Genomic DNA, 26,261 nt, shown 5'->3' on the forward strand with positions numbered 1-26,261 from the left:
TCACTGCAAAAAAGGGAAAGTTGCGCTCACTGATGAACTTTAAACTATTAGGTGGGGGTGCAATGAGTACTGTGAGCACTGCTAGACTGTTTCAATGATACATGTAGTGGCAAATTGCAAAGTTACTGCTTTTAATTGCATTTGCATTTAAAATAATTATAAAATCATTTAGTAACTTATGTACACTGGAAAGTAAATTGTGTAACACTCTCTACTATAAACAGTACTTTGAAATAGTAGAATTGCCTGTGCTCACCTTGAGATACACACACTGTGCAAATAAAGACCTTACTAAAGCCTCATGTTCTTCTTGTATCTCTTTCCTAATGGTTTCTCTGGAGGCATGAGATTCTTCTTCTAGATCTGACAGCTTGGCTCGGAGGGCCGTGACTTCCAACAGCAGCTCATGGCTCATTTCCGCTGTCTGTATAAATGAAGAAGGCATAGAAAGTCATGAGGTTTTAGAAAATGACATTACATTGTCACATGCCACAATCACTAGTAGGATAGTATATCAATAGTAAACAATATTACTATAAAGTTTGTATGTGAAGTTTTGCTGTTTCATTTCATAGCAGATATCTCTTCCTTCCAAGCTTGCCAGTGCCACCCAACACCTCTCCAAAACCGAAAGTAATTGTCTACTCCATGGTGCACAGTTCTAATAATATTGCTGATCTATTCTGTGATAACTACGTTCTGTATATGGCTTCTGGGCACACAAAGCATTCTCAATACAATTTCAAGGTGCATTTTGGGTATTCAGGAAGTTATTTTTCCACTGAACAATACCTCTAAAATCACATGAAATGAAACCCAAATACATATATAGAATATACACCAAGGGACTGCACATACAGTACTTAACATTTCACTCATCCTTCCTCTCTTTGCAGCAGACAATTTACTTTTTTCAAACTGGTATGCGGTCTGGGGGATTCCCTACTAAATACAGAAATACCTTTTCCTTCCACCTTCTGCATTACATGTTATAACCTTATCTTTCTTTTGTATCATTGTTGGGGTTGGCTTATTTTTTTCCTTTCCTTGTGTAATAAAGCATTACATGGAATGCAGTTACACTAATTTGCACTGTATTCTGTACCGAGGTGTAAAAATATGAAAGGGTGAAAAGCAGAGAAAAAGTTGTGCAACTTCATGTAGTACAAGCAATGCAAGTTTTGTGGAGTATACTGTATTTTATGGAAGTTTGTGGACAATTGTCCATATTACAGAAAGATCCATTATCTGGAGAACCTCATCCTGAGCATTCTGGATAACAGGCCCCATATCTGTATCTCACTAGAGCAAATAACCCCTGTCAGCACATACTTATTTGCAATACTTGCCACTCTGCATCCAGGAGAAGCCTAATTCAAAAAGAAACAAAGGTCTTTCTGAAAGTTGATTCTGTAAATCACATACATTTTGTACAACTTAATCTGTGAGATTAGATTGTCTGACTAATAGTGACCTGATTTGAACTGCAGGTACTAGAAACAATTCTCAGGTGAATTAGTAAACTTAAAGTAATCTCAGGAGGGAACCTTTATCCAACATGTAATATTAGCTGTTTATCTGGTTTAATAGCTGTAAAATTGTCCTGTATCAAGGTAGTTTTGAGGTTTTATTTGAATTTTATATGATATACAGATGTGTTTAATTGCTGCTGGTACCAAACAATGCAAGTTCCAAAGATATCATTGGTTAAAACTTGTTCTAAAATGTGCTACTATTCAGACAGATATCCAAGGAAAACCAATAAGCACTGACATTTAGCTGAAACATAGCTTATATTTTCCTAACATTCTTTTGATTATAAAAACAAAAAAGGACTATAATGGAAGAAAAGGATGAATTGGGGAAATGTCTTATAATAATTAAAGCAATAGCTGTGACTCAAGACCAGACCTATGCCACTTTTACATTGATTCTCTTTGCAAGGGCATAAAATGAGAGAATGCAGATCCAGTAGCAATCGGTGGTCTGGAGTCTAGCTAGGGGCAGATTTATCAAAATGTGTGTTTAGAGCTTACTAAATAAAAACTCACCCATGTTCAATTCATTCCTATGAGATTTATCAATGGGTGAAAATTAGAACTCACTATTTGATAAATATGGTTCTAAAAATCCCATAGAAATTAACAGAACAAGTTTTTATTTATAAAGGTCTAAACTAACATTTTGATAAATCTGCCACCTAGAAATTTTGGCAAGGGTGCAGGTTGAAGTGCAATTCCAATATACATGTGCAAAATGAATAATCTTTCAAAACTTTTGGAAAATAAAGAAAATGTTGCTGTGGAGCCCAATAACACAATTGTACAGCACAGTCACTTTGAGTTGCATAAAAGACTGACACAATTTAAAGGAGGGCACGTTCATAAGTAAAATATCAACTTTATTTAAATACATTTAAAAATGGATTGATGTTTTATTTTAAATTCTCTATGAGCCTATTGTAAATGCATTTAGTCATCAAATGTGCCATTGTGATATCATCACAAGTTGGTGAAACGATAAGATGCAACACAAAGTTGTAATGGAGTGATGGTGTCATTTATGTGTTTTCAAGATAACAGGATGGTGCATAACAGTGATGCCATCATCAAGGCACCTGGGAATTTTGGAGCTGCACAGCGGTAAAGAATAGACAATGTCTCCATATAGTGACAGCTCCATTTCCAACCTTTAGCATGAAAAGAGTACAAGTAAGCTTGTACTAAAACTACATCTCTCCTTAAAAATTCTATGGGGAAGCAAACAAACTCTGGATAATACTACCACTATAATATAGTCATAGCATACCAAGAGCATTTCTCTTTTAAACATGATGTTTTTACTAATGCTGAATGAGGATTTAAAATGGGAAAAGTATCAATGATTAGTTTGGGGTATCTTGGATACCCCAAACCAAAGAATACTGCCCCTAACCCATATAAAGTAACAATGTGGGCTCTTAGAAGCCACAAACATTTACTCCATTGACCCCTCCACACAGCTGAGGGAAAGGGGACATATTAGATATGCACAGGTGTACAACACATCTTCATAAAAACAAAAAAAGTTCCTCATTTTACCCACCTTGCTGAACGTTTCTCCCATCTGACTCTGGTTTGCATCTATGGCAGCCATTTCCTATGAGAATAGAATGCATTAAATGTTTTCTTGAACCTTAGCTTAAAGAGATACTGCCCAGAATATCCCCTCTCACATAACAAATATGTTCCTTGCATGTGAGCTAACAGAGCCTGCACTCTGGAAGGGGGAAACAATAGTCTTTTTGCAGAACTGTACCCTAGCTAGTGCTGGCCCCTAAGCACAATGATTGATCTCCCAGTGTGGGGGTTATTTAGTCATGATACCATCCCTCAAAACTGTTTAAAGGGATAATGTCATGGGAAAACATGTTTTTTTTTTCAAAACACATCAGTTAATAGTGCTGCTCCAGTAGAATTCTGCACTGAAATCCATTTTCAAAAGAGCAAACAGATTTTGTTATATTCAATTTTGAAATCTGACATGGGCCTAGACATATTGTCAATTTTCCAGCTGCCTCCAGTCATGTGACTTGTGCTCTGATAAACTTTAATCACTCTTTACTGCTGTACTGCAAGTTGGAGGGATATCACCCCCTCCCACCCCCCCCCCAGCAACCTAACAACAGAACAATGGGAAGGTAACGAGATAGCAGCTCCCTAATACAAGATAACAGCTCCCTGGAAGATCTTAGAAGAGCACTCAACAGTAAAACCCAAGTCCCACTTAGACTGATTCAGTTACATTAAGTAGGAGAAATAACAGCCTGCCAGAAAGTAATTCCATCCTAAAGTGCAGGCACGAGTCACATGACCAGGGGCAGCTGGGAAACTGACAAAATGTCTAGCCCCATGTCAGATTTCAAAATTGAATAAAAAAAAATCTGTTTGCTCTTTTGAAAAATGGATTTCAGTGCAGATGTGTTTTGGAAAAAACATGTTTTCCATGGCAGTATCCCTTTTAATAAAATATTTTTAGCAACTGGCAGATCAACTGATTTTGTTCTCATTAGACATACTGAGTATATAACTGATTTGGCTGTAACACTGTCAAGAGTGTTGTTCATCATGGCCAGCTGGATAAGGGAATGTTATTACCACACATTAAGACATATGCAAGAGTACATTTTTCAAATAAAAATACCATTTCTCATTATTTCTCCCAAGCAAGCATGGCATTTTTTCATTTGTACTAAGACTACAACTCCTATAATAAAAAGATACAATAACACAAAAGTAAGAAAATTATACCTTTGTGCCCCCTATTTGTATCATGTGTCTCACACCACAGTGGGCCCCCACCCCACTCTCCTCCTGCTCAGCAATGCAGCCATAATTTATTATTAGCCCTTAGTTTATACTGCTGACATGTTTACACAGTCCTGTTAACAGTGACTCCATATAATACACATTAGTCCCAATATACATCATGTTCTGCTTATTCACAGAATGTTTGTTACACTCAGCATGTCAATAAATAAACATGTTATGTAACTGCTTCTAATGAACGATTTAATACTGAACCTAATGGTGAATTGAATTGTATTAGACTGTCAAAATGTTTATAAAGGGGCAAATAAACGAATGTGGTTGAATTACAATCCTACTAGACACTGTACTTTAGTTTGCCAGTTGTGATTTTCTACTTATTTCCTTTGCTCCCAAGCAAAGCATGTATTGAATTTAATCATGGCAAATAAAGGGCCCCAATATTTTGTCACAGATAATTCAATCTAAATTATAAATGGGCCCCATGTCGTGGGTGGGGGGGAATGCTGCACAGAAATCCCCCCTCCCAAGTCGTTTTTTAAACTGAATATTTGGGCACCCACTCCAGTTAGCAAGGGGGGTAGTGTTGCTGTGTGTGCTGTACCCCTACAAAGTTTCTTTTTGCAGAGGAGGCGACAGATAGTTACACTGCTGCCCATGGGAAAGTAATGGTTGATATAAATAACCTACTTGCTCCTTTTGGTAAAGCAGTTGATGCTCTTGATGAAGAATATTTTCATAAAACATTGAGTAGGTCTCAAAGTTACTCCGTTCTCTTTCCATTACATCACAGGCAAGAGACTTGAGGCAATCTTCTAAATGGTCTTTCCTAACGATGACCTGTTAAATCCAAGAAAATAAATAGATAAAATATTGGTTACAAAACAATAGGGAATTACCTGCTAATAACCTTTCAATTTACTATGGTTTAAAGGGGATCTAAACCCCTTCATAATGTTATCTTAGTTTTCCAAATATGACAAAACAATTTATTACAGATATAGGAGAATACACTAGAGACAATGCTGCTTACCAGCACTACTGTCATGCTACTGTTATCTTACATACAGCGATTATTGGTTAATTTTGGCTTTATAGTATTACACTCTAACCAAACTAGGGATGCACCGAATCCAAAATTCTAAAAACTATTTTGGATTTGGCCGAAACCCCCAATCCTTTGCGGAAGATTCGGCCGAATCTGAATCCTAATTTGCATATGCAAATTAGGGGTGGGAAGGGGAAAACATTTTTACTTTTTTACTTGTTTTGGGACAGTCATGCGATTTCCCTGACTGCCCCTAATTTGCATATGCAAATGTTCGACCTGCCAGAAGGATTCAGCCGAATCTGAATCCTGCTGAAAAAGGCAGAATCCTGGCCAAATCACGAACCAAATTCTGGATTCGGTGCATCCCTAAACCAAACATCAGGAGGGAGGATGTACTGCTGTTTTGATGTTTTATTATAGAAAAACTAGCTTCAGCTAGAGCCACGTAAAAGTTTTTAATACTAATATATAATATAATAATAATATAACCACCCCCAATTACAATCAAAATCTCCCAATTTTTGTAAATGCACTGGGGTTAACAGACACTATATTGCACCACATGGATTCCTCTTCAGTCAGAGCTCACTGGCTAGAGCATGTGCAGTTGAAGCTAGGTCTGGATGGGCTTCGATGTGCATGCTCAATGCTGGTAATGTGAACGTGAGATGATGCAGAACAGCCCCTCTGTGCAACTCTGCATTGTTTATTTTTATTATAGCAAATATAAATGTATAGACACTTATAACAGTAACGGGTGGGTCGGGATTCATTCTCCTTTAATTCTTCATAATGTGTTGTAGCATACTGGAATTTATAGTCCAGCAACAACTGTGTAGAACCTGAAACAGTTCTTATATCTTCTTTATGGCTCTTGCAATGAAATAGCCCCCTTTAAAGGGGAAAAGACAGACATTCACCTCAGATGTTCGATCCTCGAGTTTCCTCATTAGATTCTGAACAAATTTTTCTACAATTTGAGGTCTGACAGGTGAATAATGTTCATTCATGACATTTTGCTTCCAAAGCTCTGTAAAACATGTCATATATGTTATGCATAAATAAACTAAAAAAAACTGCTTATTATGGCAGATCATTTTATTATGGCTGATTTTCTCTGTACACTTCCTCAGTAATGTACTATAAACTAAAAAATAATACTAAAGTGCATGACTAACTAAAAATGTAATATCAGGTCACCTGTTTTAACAAACATCTTATTGATAACCATGGGTTACTGCACCAGGGCAAACGTTGTTTTTTTTATTACATATAACAAAGATGATAACAAACACAGGCATTACTACTATCATGCACCCCCTTGTGGGCTCCAGCAGTTGCATCGAGCATTTCTGATTTTGTATAATGTGAATGTGAAAAGCAAGCCCAAAGTGCTTTATTTAAACTGATGGGGAGGTAGGTGGGAAAACTATATATTACCCGTTAAACATCCTCAAAAAAGAGATCCTGAAAAATAAGAGAGATGGCAGACAATAAATTAAAGTGTCCACACTTAACAAGTTAAGACTGGGAGGAAACAAACAAGCTGTGCTGCTGTATCCTACAATTAAGCAAAGTAAATCCACAAGGGGTCTCCAGGTGTGATCCTGGGGCTGCTGCCTCCCTCCCTCTGCCGAACCATGCTTAAAAACTTCAGTGTTGGAACGGGTCAAAAAGGAGGTGCTTCGCTAGTGCAATGAGTGGTATAATTAATTTCCAGTTAAAAGATTCAGCTCTTAAAATTACAAGATGTCACCCCCTTGTAACTGTCTGTTCACTACGGGCAGAAGCAAGGTTTTCACCTTGCCTCATGGTAAGAGCAGCCCTGGGGGTCTCATTTACTACTGCCCCTGCTTCAAGTGCCTATGACTATGTGCCTTCCCTCGCCCCTTAGGCAGAGCTGTATTCATGGGGACAACACAGGTATTTGCACAACATTATGTAGTACAAAGACCTGCAAAGCAGGAAATATATGTGCAGAAAACATGTTGGCTTTTGCCTGTTTTTTGCACTTTATCCCTGCCCTGCAATTTGTAAAGGAGCTTTAAGATGTATAAATAAGAGGAAGTAGGATAGATACCTGTAGGAAGACTTGCTTCTCTTGACCTTTCCGTTTTCACCAGGGTCAGCTCTTTGGCAGTTTTCTTCTTTACTTTAAGAATCATGTGAGCCTCAATGTCTTCCAATATTTTATGGAGCTGGCATGACAATTTTCGAATCAATTACTATGGCTGAATATATTAATTTCTTGTTTGACCTCTATACAGACTCTATGAAACTATAGGAGCTTTAACTTGCGTTCATAGAATTAAACAACAAGGATTTAGATATGCAGGCCTATTAGTAAGGTTAGAGTGAGGTGGAAATAGGTAAGCCTTAAGAAACTTGACTGTACAAATATAATAAGGAAAGAAGACTCACATGGCAAATTTGTACCTAGCAGTAAACTATTGCAACAGTAATCAGTGATTAGCTTTGTGGAATACTTCAATAGAACAAATTTGCCACTGTTAGTTTATGAGCCCCAATATTGCAGAGTGTCATGATAGATATAGCATTGGCTCATAGTAGACCCAGAAAATGTAAAGATAGACCCTCAAGTTAATTGTAGGTGCAATTAGAGGATCATTTGGAGGTGTTGAAGTGGGGCTGTAGGTGCAAACAGTCCAAGGAAGTGCAAATAAAATGAAAAACACGACGTTTACATTAGTATTAAGTAAAAGTTTTAAATGGCAATTTTCATGGCAAACACTCTTTCATGGATGGCATATGTGAAGTGTAAATATACAGTATATAGACATTGGTGGAAGAAAGGATATATGTACATTTGTGAATATTGCATCACATTAAGTATAAGCACCAATGAAATGGGTTAAAAAAGTTGTGCCCTTACCTGACAAATCCTGATTTCAACTTCAGAAGCTCCTTTTGGAGGAAGCACAATCTGTGACCTTAAAATGATTCCTTCAAACTCTTCCTCTTTTCCCATTTGTCTGGCAATGGCTTTCATGGTGGGATAAAAAATGTCATCTCTGCAAAACATAACCCCAAAAATACAGAACGTTTCCTTTGTATAAAACAAATGGCAAATATAGGGAATCATGTTAAACTCTCATCTCTGTATGAAGTAATTTAATAAAGGGGATGTATGCCTTCCATAAAACAGGCTTTATTGCTCCCTCTAGCTGTCAGGAGTGTACTCCAAGCTTAATTACAGATGCAAGAGAGTTCTCCAATGAGAATCATCTTCATCAGTGTCACGTCAGTCCTCTCCTTATCTATAATATTGGGATTACCATGCAATTTCTGTTTAAAAATTGTATGCAGTAATCAAACTTCAGAAGGGCAAATACAGTGCTGTTAAAGTGTTTTCCAAGCTATAGAAAACTTTTTTAATGCCTTTGGCAATGCCAGTGAAATTTGGGTGAAATAATGCAGCTTTGCAAAGTATACATCACCATTAATACTTCAACAAAACGCACTAGGTAATAAGGCAATACTGGATGTACTGTATATGCTTTAAGGTAGAGTATTCGAAAGCAACCTGTCAATTTTAGGAAGCACATTAGACTTTTGAATTAGAATTCTTCTAATTCAATAAATTACTCATTTATGAAAATAATAAGGTAATAATACGAGGTTGTTTATAAAAGTGACAAGCTGGCTTGCTAACTGATCTTACATTTATATATAATTAAACTTTCAATTTAACAAGGTTAATTAAAATGTTGTTGATTGTGATGATTCTAAGCATTAATGTATGATAATATGAAAGTATGTTAGACAGTAAGGGAAAAGAAGGGGGGGGGGGAATACTGTTATTGACCCAGTATGTGTCGAGAACAGTTTGCCAAAAGCAGCTAATTAAAAAAATAACTTTTATTATCATATAATTAAAAGAAAATGAAGAAAAATAGTTACAATCAAAATAATACAATGCAGTATATCAATTAATTTTCTGTTTAATGGTGTAGAGTATAGCCTGTTATGAGGATTAAATTTGATGACAGCAGAGAATTGCCTGTTGTAAGAACTTAAGTCAGAGTGATGGCTTGTTAATAAAGATGTTCCATGGATTTCCCAAACAGTCAACGTAAAGTATTATCAGAATTCATTGCATAAGACTGCTTATCTTTAGTGTAAGCAGAGGGAAAATGCATATAGAAGATTATAGAATATAGAAGTCAATGGAAATTGTCTCTAACGACTTTATTTATTGTCCTAGTTTATGAAAACATTCAAGATTTTTAGCTGTTCAAATGGATGGCACAATGTGATTCTTGCTTGTGTACAAGTTGTTTTCACATGCTGTGAATATTCTATTGCAGTTTTTCTTAAAGGTAATGCTCAAGGGAAAAAATCTTGTTAAAAAAAGTTGAATCAAGAAACCCTTATTGTCTATATCGATATACAGTACTTGCTACAGTGTATTGAAATTTCATCTCACCTAGGTCCCCAAGATGCAAAACAACAATATAAGAAACAATGCATATTTAAAAACACCCAATAAAAATTAAATAGAGTGCCTACTGACAATATTACAATATGTGTAAAAAAATTACATTTCTAAATTTTCAAAAATATGCATTTTACCACTGTGAACTTTTTCTTTCTCGTTGAAAACTGTAAATCTACTTCTCCCAGTAAACTCTTTCCATCTCAAGTAACATTTATATTTGTGCCATCATCTTTACTTCAGCTAATCTGTACAAATATGCATTTTGGCACTTTTTAAAAATGTGATCGTGTTTTTTTCCCTCACCCTCAAAAATTAGTAAATAGGCCTCCCCATGGCAGGTTCCTAAAAGCACACAAAATTAGTATGACATCTTCCTACTCACCTATAAAGCTCACACAATTGTTTGTAGAGAGGTACAGTATTAATCTTCTCCACCTGAAGTTTCAGCCTCCCCCATCTTTCTTTAAACACTTCCAGTTGCTTCCACAGAATTAAGAAGGATCTTAGCAGCTGAAATAGGCCAATTGGATCATGTGGGACAAGTTGCATTGGGTTACAGGTGCTCTGGACTGGGTCTTTGGATTCTTCAATTGCACCACAAACATCAGGTGATGTCTACAAGAGTCACAATCACAATAGCAAAGGATTAAATCTGTAGAGTGTCTACAACATCCAGGACAGCAAATAAGTCAATAACCATTAGCTAGCTATATTCTTTCTTTCCAAAGATTTGTTTATTTTTATTAATTATCTGTTATTTACATAGCACACATGCACATTTCCATAGCGATGAATAAGCAAATGTAGGTTATTTCCATTATTTATTAAGTACTTTACCTAAAAACCCTAGGTTTTTTTGGGTGGCATCTGGTTGATAGATTCCATGCTCCAACTATTTAACAATCCAATATATGCAGTTGTTATATACCTATTACTTTATGTATTACACAGTAGCATTAAACATATGGCTAAATGTTATGGAACTGGAAACCTGAACTGGTAGATGTCACAACCAAACTCATATGGATTGCATACCTGCTTGGCTTCCTGATTCCCCTCAATGGCAAAGGAAATCAATGTATTGTCACTCTGAAGAATATCCTCCATTAAAAGCTTTACACCAACCAGCTCCCCATGTGCTACACTGCGCTCATGGTCTGTCATTTCACACAGGCAGAGCTGAGAACAAGAACAGTAAATGAAATATCATGTATTCATTTTCTTTACCATTACAGTATGCCTTCTACCCATTTTAGACAGCACTGTGATGATCCATTTGTATATCCCCATGTACCCAACCCTAAAGGACAAGGGAAATACCAGGAATAACACTAATGGGGAAACTGCAAGGCTAATGACATAAATAAGTTTATGCTGATAGTTCATTAATCTTTTCACAGAGTGGAGGACAGGGATAACAGAAAGCATATATTGATAGGGGTAGCCATTTATTTATAAAACGGTGGCCTCCTAGTTGCAATCTGATTAGAGGTTTAGCAGAAACACAGACAAAGAAATGTTGTCGAACATGGCTTTAACAAATAGGGTGGCCAAGGCCAACACACAAAATTGTACAAAACGAAAATTACAAAACAATAAGACAGCAGGCATTCAGTGCAGTTGATTCTAATCCACAAAGCAGAGCCATGAACTGATTGTTTCGTTTTTATTAACCCCATGCACAGATAAAACAAAATATAAAGAACAGTGGAGATCACACATTTTTATAAGTATGTTGTAGTGTTTACAATGCACCAGGTGTATGGAACAGTGTACATTCGGAGGAATGACATCAGTAGGGAAAAGGTATAGGGAAAACATTAATCAGCAGAAATACAATATGTACTAAATACTATTGCAGAAAAGAGTCATCAAGCCATGAAAGTGAAGACAGAAGACTTTAGGTACTTATTCATTTAGGAAATCTTTTGCCAATGGCCTGTGTCTTAAAAAACACAGAAAGTTAATCTGGGGAATATAATGCAGAACACCCATCATGCTTAATCCCTTTGTAGAATACTTTGTGAGCAGAATACTTTGTGCTGTGACTGACTATCCAAGAGCTGAACCTGCATAAATCATACTGAAAGTATGTCAGTATTTTTTTTTACCTGCATGTGGTATCCAAGGGTATGTAGATTGTTTATTGACAATGGAAAAAAGTCGCTGTTGGCTAAAAGAGTCCTCCATGGATAAAGCATAAATGCCTACAAAAAATAATAATGTGCATTTCAGTTGTTGTTACCTGACCGTGTTCATGTTTTTTTGACATCTGTGGTGGCGGTGCATTACTCTCTACCTCCACAAAGCAAGTTAGAAAAAAAGTTTGACAATGGTTAGGTAACTGAATACTAATACAGTTAAATTTTTGGTGCTAGAATTTTGCTTCCAAGCTTGTTGGGTATTTAACATGCTACAGTATTAGTGCACCAGTATTTGTGCACTCCCCAAGACAAGTGTGTGTTAACTAGAGATGTCGCGAACTGTTCGCCGGCGAACTTGTTCGCGCGAACATCGGGTGTTCGCGCTCGCCGGAAGTTCGCGAACGTCGCGCGACGTTCGCCATTTTGGGTTCGCCATTGTTGGCGCTTTTTTTTTGCCCTCTCACCCCAGACCAGCAGGTACATGGCAGCCAATCAGGAAGCTCTCCCCTGGACCACTCCCCTTCCCTATAAAAACCGAAGCCCTGCAGCGTTTTTTCACTCTGCCTGTGTGTGCTGAAGAGATAGTGTAGGGAGAGAGCTGCTGCCTGTTAGTGATTTCAGGGACAGTTGAAAGTTTGCTGGCTAGTAATCGTTTTGATACTGCTCTGTTATTGGAGGGACAGAAGTCTGCAGGGGTTTGAGGGACATTTAAGCTTAGGTAGCTTTGCTGGCTAGTAATCTACCTTCTACTGCAGTGCTCTGTATGTAGCTGCAGTGGGCAGCTGTCCTGCTTCTGATCTCATCTGCTGACTGCTGCAATAACAGTAGTCCTTGTAAGGACTGCTTTTATTTATTTTTTTGTTGTTTTATAACTACTAAACTACTACACTGACTACTACTATAAGAGCCCATTGCTATTAGTCTAGCATGTTGGGAGTGGACCTGGTGTGGCTTATTTGCCTGCTCCTTAGTTAGTTCAGCCAGCCACAACTGTTACTTTTTTTTTTAATATATATTGTTATTTTGATTTTACTTTTTTTTCATTTTTTACTAATCCTGTAGTCACGTGTATAAGTTGACTTTAGCATTATTGCCCTGTAGGCATTATTTGCACACTGTTTTCTTCAACCCGCCATCGAGCTGTGTGACCTTGTTCCCATTCTGTCTAAATATCCATAATATTACCGTCTCCAGAAAAAACACCGGAGTCACTTTTTTCAAGCAGCATTCATATATTTTACGTAATCCGTATCCACCGCTGTAGTAGTGTATACGTTGGCCTTGTAGGCATTATTTGCACACTGTTTTCTTCAACCCGCCATCGAGCTGTGTGACCTTGTTCACATTCTGTCTAAATATCCATAATATTACCGTCTCCAGAAAAAACACCGGAGTCACTTTTTTCAAGCAGCATTCATATATTTTACGTAATCCGTATCCACCGCTGTAGTAGTGTATACGTTGGCCTTGTAGGCATTATTTGCACACTGTTTTCTTCAACCCGCCATCGAGCTGTGTGAGCTTGTTCACATTTTGTCTAAATATTGATAATATTATCGTCTCTAGAAAAACCACTTGAGTTACTTTTTTTCAAGCAGCATTCATATATTTTACGTAATCCGTATCCACCGCTGTAGTAGTGTATACGTTGACTTGTAGCATTATTTGCACAGTGTTTTCTTCAACCCGCCATCTAGCTGTGTGTATTATCGTTTCCAGAAAACCACTGAGTTTTTGTTGTTGTTGTGTTTTTTTAAAAATAATGCCAGGCAAAGGCAGGCCGCCACGCAGAGGCCGTGCTAAAGGGCCGTGCTGCTATGCAACTGTGGCCTAGCAAATTGCCCAGTTTTAAAAAGCCATGACCTGAACTCCCAAAATGCTGAAGAGGTAGTTGACTGCTTAACCAGCACACGCCATCCTCTACGTTTCTAACTTTACACAAATCTCCTCATCCTCCACTGCTATGGCACCCCACGTACATTCTCCACCACCGGGCCCTTCTTCACTGGGGTCAGGGAGTTATTTTCCATGAGTTCTTGAACTGAGTAATGCGCAACCATTATTGCCAGAAGAAGATGAAGAGATGAGGACCTTACACCAGATTTAATTCTGCAGAGAACACGATAGAGATGGACATATGAGTGATGAGGAGAGGTCCGTGCTGCTTCCTTCTGATGTGTCAGAAGAATTGAGCATCTGAGGAGAATGATGATAGGAGATGATGTTTTGTGGGTGCCTAGTGAAGAGAGAAGAGGAGGGTAGTTCAGATGGAGAGACGGAGAGTCAGAGAGGCAGTAGGAGAATAAGACTAAGAAGAAGCAGGGAGGACAGCCCGCAGGGATCAGTAGGGCAACAACATGTATCGGCACCTGTGTTCAGCCGGCCAACGCACCCGCCATTGCCGCCAATACCGCCAACTCCGCCAACTTCTACTGTTACCGCCAGATCGCACACTTCCAAAAAGTCAGCAGTGTGGGATTTTTTTAATGTGTGTGCCTCTGACAAAAGCATTGTAATTTGCAATGAGTGCAGTCAGAAACTGAGCCTTGGTAAGCCCAACAGCCACATAGGTACAACTTCTATGCGAAGGCACATGAGCGGCAAGCACAAAGCACTTTGGGAGCAACACCTCAAAGGCAACAGGCAAACTAAAAGCCACACTCCTTCTGGTCCAGCATCTTACTGCTCTACCTCTGCTCTCCTTGACCCGTCTGAACCACCCTCCACTCCGCCTTCCACCTTGACCACCTGTTCCCATTCCCAGTCATCTGCCACCAGCCAAGTTTCTGTGAAGGCCATGTTTGAGCGTAAGAAGCCAATGTCTGACTGTCACCCCCTTGCCCGGCGTCTGACAGCTGGCTTGTCTGCACTCTTAGCCCGCCAGCTTTTACCATACCAGCTGGTGGACTCTGAGGCCTTCCGCAAATTTGTAGCAATTGGGACACCGCAGTGGAAGGTACCCAGCCGCAATTTTTTTTCTAAAAAGGGAATACCACACCTGTACCAACATGTGCAGAGCCAAGTTACCGCATCTCTGTCACTTAGTGTTGGGCCAAAGGTCCATATGACTACTGACGCATGGTCCTCCAAGCATGGTCAGGGCAGGTATGTCACCTACACTGCCCACTGGGTGAACTTGGTAATGGCTGGGAAGCAGGGAATGGGTAGCTCAACAACAACAGTGGAGTTGGTGTCACCGCCACGGATTGCACGCGGTTCTGCCACCACCTCTACTCCTCCATCGCTCTCTACCTCGTCTTCTTCTTCTTCTTACTCTGCTGCTGGGTCCTCCTTCTCCTCCTCCACCACCTGTGCACCCCCAGCTCCCCCTAGGCTATTCGACGTGCCAGGTACGCCGTTGTCACGCTGTCTTGGGGATGACGTGCCTGGAAAGCAAAAACCATACCGGATCTGTACTCCTGTCATCTCTGCAGTCACAGGCCGATCGGTGGCTGACCCCACACCAACTGCAGATCGGAAAAGTGGTGTGTGACAATGGAAGCAATCTGTTGGCAGCGTTGAGACTAGGCAATTTAACACATGTGCCCTGCATGGCACATGTGTTAAATTTAATAGTCCAACGTTTTGTCTCCAAGTACCCAGGATTCCAGGACGTTCTCACCCAGTCCAGAAAGGTGTCGGCCCATTTCAGACGTTCCTACACAGCCATGGCACGCCTTGCTGACATTCAGCAGCGCTACAACATGCCAGTCAGGCGTTTGATTTCTGACAGCCAGACTCGCTGGAATTCAACGCTCCTTATGTTGGAACGTCTGCTGCAACAACAAAGGGCCGTCAACGAGTACCTTTTTGAACTGGGTGGTAGGACTGGATCTGCACAGCTGGGGATTTTTTTCCCCCGTTACTGGGTGCTTATGCGCGATGCCTGCAGGCTCATGCGACCTTTTGAAGAGGTGACAAATATGGTCAGTCGCACCGAAGGCACCATCAGCGACCTAATACCCTTCGCTTTATTCCTGGAGCGTGCCGTGCGACGAGTGACAGATGAGGCTGTAGACCAGCGTGACGAGGAGCTGGAAGCGCACGATTTCTGGTCGGAATCACCAGAACGAACCCAGGCACATGCTGCAACGCAGGGAGAGGTGCCAGAAGTGGAGTCAGAGGAGGAAGGTGGCTTTGTGGAGGAGGAGGAGGAGGACCAACAGGAGCAGGCTTCCCAGGGGGCTAGTGGTGACCTTTTGGGGACCCCTGGTCTTGTACGTGGCTGGGGGGAGGAGACCGTGGATGATGCAGTCCTTGATAATGAGGAAGCGGAGATGGATAGCTCTGCATCCAACCTTGTGAGAATGGGGTCTTTCATGCTGTCATGCCTGTTGAAGGACCCCCGTATCAAGAGGCTTAAGGAGAAGGACCTGTACTGGGTCGCAACGCTACTAGACCCTCGGTACAAGCATAAAGTGTCAGAAATGTTACCAACATACCACAAGTCCGAAAAGATGCGGCATTTACAAACCAGCCTGCAAAACATGTTGTACAATGCTTTTAAGGGTGATGTCACTTCAGGAACTCATCAACATTCCAGGGGCAGAGGTGCCAGTAATCCTGCCACGAGCACACCTGCAAGGACAAAGCCCTTTGGCCAGTCTGTAACGTCAGACATGCAAATGTTTTTCTGTCCAAGGCAGCGCCACAACCCTTCTGGATCCACCCTCAAAGAACGCCTCGACCGGCAGGTAGCGGACTACCTGGCATTAACTGCAGATATCGACACTCTGAGGAGCGATGAACCCCTGGACTACTGGGTGCGCAGGCTTGATCTGTGGCCAGAGCTGTCACAATTTGCCATGAACCTCTTGTCTTGCCCAGCCTCAAGTGTGCTCTCAGAAAGGACCTTCAGTGCAGCAGGAGGGATTGTAACTGAGAAGAGAACTCGCCTAGGTCACAAAAGTGTCGATTACCTGACCTTTATTAAAATGAATGAGGGGTGGATCTCGGAGGGTTACTGCACGCCGGAAGACTTGTTCTGACTTCTATGCAGCTGTCCTTCTCTTCAAGCCTCATGACTCCACACACAGCTGTCCTTTAGCGTCCTCCTCCTCCCTCCGCCACCGTTACAAACTAGGGTGCAAACCCTACTGGTTTAATTTTTTCTGGCCTCTGTGCTTCAGTGGCTGCGACCAAAAAATGCCTATTTTCTGCATTTATATGACATAATTTTTCTGGCCTCTGTGCTTCAGTGGCTGCAACCAAAAAAATTTATATTTTCAGCATTTATATGGCATAATTTTTCTGTCAACTGTGCTTCAGTGGCTGCGACCAAAAAAATGCATATTTTCTGCATTTATATGGCATAATTTTTCTGGCCTCTGTGCTTCAGTGGCTGCAACCAAAAAAATTACTATTTTCAGCATTTATATGGCATAATTTTTCTGGCAACTGTGCTTCAGTGGCTGCGACCAAAAAAATGCATATTTTCTGCATTTATATGGCATAATTTTTCTGGCCTCTGTGCTTCAGTGGCTGCAACCAAAAAAATTTATATTTTCAGCATTTATATGGCATAATTTTTCTGTCAACTGTGCTTCAGTGGCTGCGACCAAAAAAATGCATATTTTCTGCATTTATATGGCATAATTTTTCTGGCCTCTGTGCTTCAGTGGCTGCAACCAAAAAAATTTATATTTTCAGCATTTATATGGCATAATTTTTCTGGCAACTGTGCTTCAGTGGCTGCGACCAAAAAAATGACTATTTTCAGCATTTATATGGCATATTTTTTCTGGCCTCTGTGCTTCAGTGGCTGTGGCCAAAAAAACTGGGCAAACAATGCCTACAAGGTCAACGACGTTGACCTTGTAGGCATTGTTTGCCCAGTTTTTTTGGCCACAGCCACTGAAGCACAGAGGCCAGAAAAAATATGCCATATAAATGCTGAAATAGTCATTTTTTGCCATACGTTGACTCAACGTATATGGCAAAAAATGACTATTTTCAGCATTTATGTGGCATATTTTTTCTGGCAACTGTGCTTCAGTGGCTGCAACCAAAAAAAACTGGGCAAACAATGTCTACAAGGTCAACGTATGGCGAAAAATTACTATTTTCAGCATTTATATGGCATATTTTTTCTGGCAACTGTGCTTCAGTGGCTGCGTCCAAAAAAACTGGGCAAACAATGTCTACAAGGTCAACGTATGGCGAAAAATGACTATTTTCAGCATTTATATGGCATATTTTTTCTGGCAACTGTGCTTCAGTGGCTGCGTCCAAAAAAACTGGGCAAACAATGCCTACAAGGTCAACGTATGGCAGTTGTTTAAAGAGAACAGTAGATTACTAGCCAGCAAAGCTACCTAAGCTAAAATGTCCCTCAAATCCCTGCAGACTTCTGTCCCTCCAATACAGAGCAGTATCAAGCAGATTACTAGCCAGCAAACTTACTATCATCTGTCCCTGAAATCACTAACAGCTCTCCCCCTACACTATCTCTTCCAAGCACACACAGGCAGATTTTTCAGATACATTTTTGCCCTTGATCCCCCTCTGGCATGCCACTGTCCAGGTCGTTGCACCCTTTAAACAACTTTAAAATCATTTTTCTGGCCAGAAATGTCTTTTCTAGATGTTAAAGTTCGCCTTCCCATTGAAGTCTATGGGGTTCGCGAACCGTTCGCGAACCGCTCGCATTTTTGCGCAAGTTCGCGAATATGTTCGCGAACTTTTTTTCCGACGTTCGCTACATCCCTAGTGTTAACCACATCCCAAGTATTACAGGTCCCTTTTCATAGTGCGCTATCCCTTTCATCCACATATATTTTACAACAGTCAGGACCTCTAGTAGCCATATATACTTATAGGCCCCTATGCAGATCTCCTGTCTGTTGCTCATGGAAAGTGGAGGGGGGCTGGGTTTCAGGACAGATTGAGTATGTGGAAGGTCAAATTCTAATAACAAACCTGCTGAAGCCATGGGGGTTTAGATAGATAGTGGGAGATTCAAACAGCTATCAGTATCACCTGTCCTAGCAAGGTCTTGTACTTTGCCATGATATAACTTGGGAGGAACAAAGCATTAGCTGAAGCAAAGAATACAAGGCTAAAATAACTTCCTGCTCTTCCACGCTCAGAATTACAGCTCACAGAGGCCTTGAAACATACATAGGCTTGGCTCTATAGAATTACAGGTAGTGAAAATGCAGTATTAAGGTGGCCATAGACGATCTTTACAACTTGCATGTTACAATGTAATATTCTTCATTAGGCTTTTATTGCATTGCAAATGTTAATTGCACATTGCAAACTTTTAATACCTGCTTGACAGTGGCATAAACTTTTGGAGCAAACAACTTTTCCGTTAAGAATTTTTATTGCTGTGCAAATTAGCAATTACAATAACACATTCCCCCATTAATGTGGGTGTTACATAGAAAAGTAGTTTTTGGCCTTAAAAAGAGAACACCGTTTTGTAGACCCTCTTTCCTACAGCTATCCCACAGCATTGCCTTAAATTACATATGTGATAGGCCATTTATTAATGTAAGTGTAGTGTGCAAAGTGCAAGTTTGGATACAAATTGCCATATTCTTTACTCACAATGCAGCATTTTCCCCCAAAATTGCAGCAGAATTCTGGCCACAATTTTTCCTGACACTTCAAAACAAAATTTTGCTTGTATTTCAAGACACAATTTTGCTTGTTTTTAGCTGAAAGTTTACTTACTCTGTAGCTGTGAGGATCGAGGGGCTCTGGCAAAGGCAGCAAAGAGGAAAAGGCACTTGCACGCACAGAATTACTCAGAGCTGGGAGGCCATGATACATATTGTCTGTGGTTACATTGAAGGCACGGACATTACCAGTAGATAAGAAAGCTTCTCTGCAACAGAAAATACCATTGAAATTGTAATGTTAATATTAGTCAGAACCCTTTTTTTTATAATGCGCCGGATAAGAGTCACTGGGGGTAAAAAACAAATGTTATATTGCAATATATTCATTTATTTATAAAACACTGCAAGCATATACAGCACTGCAAGCATATACAGCACTTTACAAGATATAAACACAAATAGTAGTACAGTACATATTATAAATCAGACACTGAGACCACTGTGAGTTTCAATATACAGTCTTAATAAGGTCACTCCCCTGAATGCTTACAATCTATCTATTGGCATTAAACAGAAGTGGCATATTTAAAATCTATAAATAACTCTGCCCCACCCTACATCTCTGAACTCATCTCTATCTACTCACCCACTTGCTTACTACGCTCCTCTACTGACCTGCTACTCAACTCTTCTCTCATTACCTCCTCACATGCTCGCATGCAAGGGCTGCACCTTTCCTCTGGAATTCTCTTCCATGGTCTGTCCGACTTTCTCCCAACTTTTCTGCTTTCAAGAAATCTCTTAAAATGCACTTCTTTTGAGAAGCCTACCCTCACTCTGCTTAACTACCAAACACAACACCACATACAGTACCACATTTCTCACCCACTTAATTCGATCTTGCCCCCTCCCACACCTTGTGTATTACTCCCTTCCCTTTAGAGTGTAAGCTCTTTCTGCATAGGGCCTTCCTCACCTTTTGTACCGGTATTGATTGTGATGTATGTAACTCCATATGTTCTATGTATAGAATTCATGTGATTTAGTTGTATAATCACATTTACTTTTCAGTGCTACGCAATAAGTTGGTGCTATATAAATACGTGTTAATAATAAAATAATAATATATTGAGACAGTAGGCACTTTATTAATTAATTCTGAGGAGTTGTTTCCCAAACTGGTGTCCAGATAATTCTGGGCACTACATTGTCTATGCAGAAGAAATATACCCCATGGCTACATACCGAATTAAGTAGCGAACTGCTGCATCAAACTGCAGAAACATTACTTCCCGTCTGAGAAGGAGTAGCGCGGTAACTTCCTTGGGATCCTGGGGATTGCTAAGGTCATCTATTGACTTCTGTATCTCCAGCAACTCTGCTCCTGCCGGGCATACAATAAAAATGAGCTTGTAAGTGGTGCAGTTTGAAAAATACTTGTATGATACAGCTTTTGATATCTGTCTGGATAACAGGTCCCCTATAAGCTATTTGTGAAAATTCTATTGGCATGCATAGCATGACAGGCAGTTTCTAATCTCGTGAAATTCCACCTACTGAGAAAAAGTATGTGCTATAAGTGCTTTGCAGGATTCTCCATTGGAGTTCTGCTGGCATGGGCAGTTTTTATGTTTTCTATTAATTGCATGTACACACACACACACATATATAGTACACTGTTAAATATAAGAGAAACAATATCTGTTTACCAATGCCTTCTGTTCCACCCCAATCTGCAGCCAGTGTCTTGTGCTTTGAGTGCCTGTAATTGCTGCAAGAATTTCCTAGCTGGGCAAAGCTAAATACATAGGATACTATGTCATGCAAAGCAGCAACAATTTGAAGAGTTTGGTAGAGAGCTCGGAATGTTGCCTGCAAAAGCAAACAAAATTAATATGTACGTTTGTTTTTCTCTTTAATATGAAAATGTAGTACTGTGCATCATAAATAAGAATCATATTAGCAAAGATATTAGATAAGCTATTTGAATGAAATCCTTCAAAAATTTAATCAGGTAGGCTATATTATACATAATAAATGAGAGCCAAGAATATCTTGTGAATTATATAGGGAAATATGTACCCTATATTGTAAAGTTTTTTTTACTAGAAAATTTGAATTTTTAGAGGGAAAAAAAACTAAAATTTCTTGAGATATTTTATACCCTGATGCTGCAAAAAGCCTGATTCTGAAACATCCGCCAAATCAGACCCGTCAAGGTCCTGTATAAGTTAATGGGAAAGGCACCTATCTCAGTTTAAAGTTTTCATGGTCTGCTCTGGGTTTAGCCCAAAAATCCAACTTTTTCGGGGTTTTCGGGCAAAAACTTGAAAGAATTCGAGCAATTTGGGAAAAAACCTAGAAAAATTCAAGATGTTCCCAATTACAATGATGAAGTAAAAGCAAAAGTAGTTGTTTCATTTCTACCTTGTAAGGTACATACAACCTTACTTATCATACTATGTTGCAATTAATCATAAGTGAATTATGGTTCATTCTTGGGAGATGCAATCAGATGCATGAAGTACATTATGTACCTTGAAACAACAATGAATGTGTATGCAGACTAGAGTGACTACTCCAAAGAAGTTATAAAAACCACTTACCTTTTCTGGTAATGTTTTAAACATGGCAAGCACCTCTGCTGGGGAGGGAATGTACCATAAATTAAGGAAAGTTCGACCATCTTCTGTCAACAAGCTATATGGTCGCTCTTGAAATATCCTGTCATTTAAACAAGAGAGTGGAAAAAAATAGGTTGAATGTGTTTGTCTTATCCTTTGTCTATTTTTTTTTTTCCACTAGGGTTCTTTATTAGAGAGGTCTATTTATAGTTTATTCAGACTTAGTTTAAATGGTTTTGACATGCAAGAGACATCCAGTGCAGTGCTGGGCCTATCATTGTAGAACTTAAAGATGGGCCAGAACTAGGGGAAGGCAGGCAGAAGAGGTACGTGCCAAGCCCCCACCCCCCCAACACCCCGTTGCACCCTAGGCATGTGTCTCTTCTGCCTTTCTCTAGTTCTGGTCCTATAATGTAGGCAGGTAGTTATTCCAAATTATATCATATTAGTTATCGTATTTGTTTAATACTAATTAAGTCAGTATCAAAGAAGAGCCTTGGTGGTTGAGGACAGAGGAAGATATTTATGTAGCAAAAGGAGTTAAAAGTATAATACTATAGTAAATTTGCTTTTTTTTTTTAAATAAACTCTGCCATATAGTGGCAGTGAAAACAGTGAAATAGTGATATTCTAGCCTTCTCACTTCATAATAACATATTTTAACACAATGGAAAATTGTATCTTATAGTGTATAGTCCTGTTGACTGCACCCCTTTCTGCTGCCAAATTGTATTGTATAGCATTAAAGTTATTATGTTTCTACATACCTGGAGTCTGTGTGAGGTGCTTCCTTAAAGCCTGATTTTCTGTTTTGAGGCTGGCCTATAATGAAATATTTTTTCCTGATGGCCGGCACCTCTTCCAACAGGTTTTTTAAACTGTTGCAATAAGCAATGATTTGTCCTCTGAGAGCGTGGTTGCATGTTCGGCTATTTAACCTAGAAGATGAGTTAGATAGTTTTGCTATTTCAAATCAATAGGCAGGGGACAGTTCATATATATATATTTCCAACATAGACCCAGATTTGATTCAGAGAGGAGGAAAATGTTTATCAAGTGAAAAGTCATGGATGAGATTCAATTTGAGATGCAATTTATCTTGAAAACTCCATTGAAGTATATGGGAAAAAACTGGATCTGAATTTGGAGAACATTTTTTTCTCCTCAAATCGAATCTCGTCCATGAGTTTTCACGTGATAATCCATGAGATAACTTTTTCTCACTGAATTGAATCTGGCCCATAATCTAAAAACAATATAGATTAAGAAATAACTAACCTTTGACAGTAATTAGTCACAAGTTCTCTTTTAACCTTTTCAACTTCTTCCTAGATAAGTAAAACAGTTTATTAGTAAAAAGTACAAGATTTAAAGAAAGATGTAGGGCCTATATGTATTACCCATAAGGACAGAGACACATTCGGGGAGATTAGTCGCCTGGTGACAAATCTCTGCTTCTTTGAGGCGACTTATCTCCCCGAACTGCCTACCCTGCCTTCTCACCTGCTAGAATGAAAATGCCGGCAGTATAGCTATCGCTTCGCTTTCGTTTTCCGAAGTCACCTGAAGTTGCCTCACGAGGAAACTTCGAGCGACTTCGGAAAATGAAGCGCTTCGAGCGACATCCCGCTGGGGATTTTTATTCTAGCTGGCGAGAAGGCAGTGGAGGCAGTTCAGGGAGATTAATTGCCCTGAAAAAGAGGAGATTTGTTGCCGGTCGACTAATCTCCGCGAATCGCAGCATCTGTCTCTGCCCTAAGAGAGTTAATGATGTTTTGAGATTTAACAAATTATTTTCCATGACAAAACCAATTGAAAAATATTCAGCCAAATCCTTTCTCTGCGCATTGGCTTCACATCAGGAAGGCTTCACATCAGGAAGTCATCAATAACTTATGATTTGTCCTATCAAGAACCTATACATTCATCTTTTGTGAGGGGGGCATTTTATATAATTTTATAATAACCTTTTCTATATGGCTACTTTTACAAGCACTGATCTGATGTTGAAAAACTGATTTGATTTATCTGTTCCAGTGTGGCCTTGTAGTATGCTAAAAAAGGATCACTGAAAATAACATTAAAACTAAAGTATCTCCCACAAAATGGGACAGATCTTTAACTTTAACAAGCCTCATGGGTAGTGCTACATGAGGTAATTACTTTGCTTTCTCTTACCAAGACCTATCATCATAAAAATGCAGGGGATTATAATGGATCTTTTTGCAAATGGACAATGGAGCCTATGCAGTTGTCAACTAAAAAAATACAAATATCCACATTTTCCACTGACATTTGTACGAGTGCGTCATGCTCACAGAGAATCTTATTGCAATTCTAAGGGATCCATGATAACCACACATGATTTGTCACCACTTCTTTTCTGGAAAAAATACCGTAGTGACAAAACAAAAAGGCAACTGCATGTTGCTACTCTAAAATCTAAACATCCAAGTTCTTCCATTGTAACACTTTCCAGATGGCTAGATGCTACATGAAATAAAAAGCTAAAACAAGCACAATGGCCAAGGAAGCATAAACTAATTGTAAATAATACAGTACCTCTCATATAAATGCAATACGAAGGTTTTTTTTACAGTCAGTTAGCTAATCACCCCTTACTTTACTGTTTACTTAAAGGGGAACTTTATTTTAGGCTTTATTTATATATGTATGGGCTGTTGTGATATATAATGGTCAGGGGTAGCCTCTCTGTTCTGTAATTGAAAATGCTATCTTGTTTGGGGTCAGTGATGACAGCAACCAGCTTCTAATCTATCCCACTGACAGGTTTGTAAGTTAAATGCCACTAGCAACTAGTTATAAAATGAAATTTCAGACTGTAGAACTGCAGAAAAATATTAAGTACTGTAAAAATCCTATAATAGAACAGCAATTCCAAGATGTTGTACAACACCCCAGTGTAAATTTATAAACCAGTTAGGTTTCCTGTATCCCAGTCTCTATCCTAACTACCTGAACTCAAAAATGTATTCATTGCTATCATTATTATAATACTAATACTAATAATAGTAATAATAATAATAATATATATTGTCATAGTAATGTCCACTGTCTTCTAATACAGTGCATACAGGTAAAAACACAATAGTGGATAACCACTAGCAATAAATTGGCATACATTACAATGATTACATTTTAAATCAAGTATAAGAATAAAGCTCTGGCTTACAGGGTTCTTCATTGCAGTACCCATAAGCTGTTTCTTCTGTAGAAACATGTTCAGCATGGCATCTCTGGGACCCACTTTTTCTAACTGGATTGACACAAAAGCATCTGGAAGCCTGGATAGAAACAGACAAAATTGGTTAGCTATATATTCTTTTAGTATTTATCATTTCTTACTAAAACAATATATGACAAATGTCTATTAGGTCTAAATTTACATCAATATCCAGATAAACTAAGATTAGAGATACAAGGGACACATATGGAGTACATTTATTCCCATAAATAACAGCTGTCTCTGTAGCTTGATGTGTGACAATGTGTCCTCATTGTGTCTCTGTAGCTTTTCTCAAGAAATGTTTTCAGTCTCACATGCTTAGTGTTTTTGTGAGGGGTGGGCAATACAACTGGCTAGGGGATTCTTTAAGATGACCATAGACGCAAAGATCTGATCGTACGAATCGAGGATTCGTACGATTTTTGGACCATGTGTGGAGAGCCCCGACATTTTTTGTCCAGCGGAGATCGGTCGTTTGGTCAATCGGACAGGCTAAAAGATTTCTGTTGGCTGCCGATAATATCTCTGCATGTATTGCCGATCGTACGATTTTCAGTGGGAGACTGTCACTAGCTTTGGTCGGACATAACTTTCGTACGATTGCTGTCAAGGGCAGAACATCGGCTGATCTGTTCTTTTACTACTTTATTTGATCTAAATGGTTAGTGGCAGGTTGGGAGATGTGGAAGTCCGATCATACGATGATTCGTACGATCAGATCTTTGCGTCTATGGCCAGCTTTAGGAATCAGCTTGAGCTTTAAACTCTCTTAAGGTAAACAATTAAATCATTAACACATGGAATATCTCAACCTCAAGGAAAATGTCCTGTTGTACAAACAATAACATTTACTTTGAGCAG

General features: G+C 39.2%; 1 protein-coding gene across 1 annotated transcript in view; it reads right to left on the reverse strand.

The window, feature by feature from the left end:
* Positions 1–26,261, reverse strand: part of ccdc162p.L (coiled-coil domain containing 162 L homeolog) — a 70,281-nt gene that overhangs the window by 14,502 nt on the left and 29,518 nt on the right. Inside the window, exons 25-40 of the mRNA XM_018263323.2 lie at positions 25,347–25,458; positions 23,432–23,481; positions 22,921–23,091; positions 22,136–22,253; positions 21,239–21,401; positions 20,775–20,913; positions 19,642–19,795; positions 11,929–12,024; positions 10,853–10,996; positions 10,200–10,432; positions 8,252–8,390; positions 7,439–7,556; positions 6,279–6,388; positions 4,998–5,147; positions 3,085–3,138; positions 257–424 (exon numbers count right to left, since the gene is read on the reverse strand). Of these exons, the coding sequence (XP_018118812.1) occupies positions 257–424; positions 3,085–3,138; positions 4,998–5,147; positions 6,279–6,388; positions 7,439–7,556; positions 8,252–8,390; positions 10,200–10,432; positions 10,853–10,996; positions 11,929–12,024; positions 19,642–19,795; positions 20,775–20,913; positions 21,239–21,401; positions 22,136–22,253; positions 22,921–23,091; positions 23,432–23,481; positions 25,347–25,458 (2,119 nt within the window). The remainder of the gene's footprint in view (positions 1–256; positions 425–3,084; positions 3,139–4,997; positions 5,148–6,278; positions 6,389–7,438; positions 7,557–8,251; positions 8,391–10,199; positions 10,433–10,852; positions 10,997–11,928; positions 12,025–19,641; positions 19,796–20,774; positions 20,914–21,238; positions 21,402–22,135; positions 22,254–22,920; positions 23,092–23,431; positions 23,482–25,346; positions 25,459–26,261) is intronic.

This window comes from Xenopus laevis, chromosome 5L (assembly GCF_017654675.1).
Source record: "Xenopus laevis strain J_2021 chromosome 5L, Xenopus_laevis_v10.1, whole genome shotgun sequence".
NCBI classification, from domain to species: Eukaryota; Metazoa; Chordata; class Amphibia; order Anura; family Pipidae; genus Xenopus; species Xenopus laevis.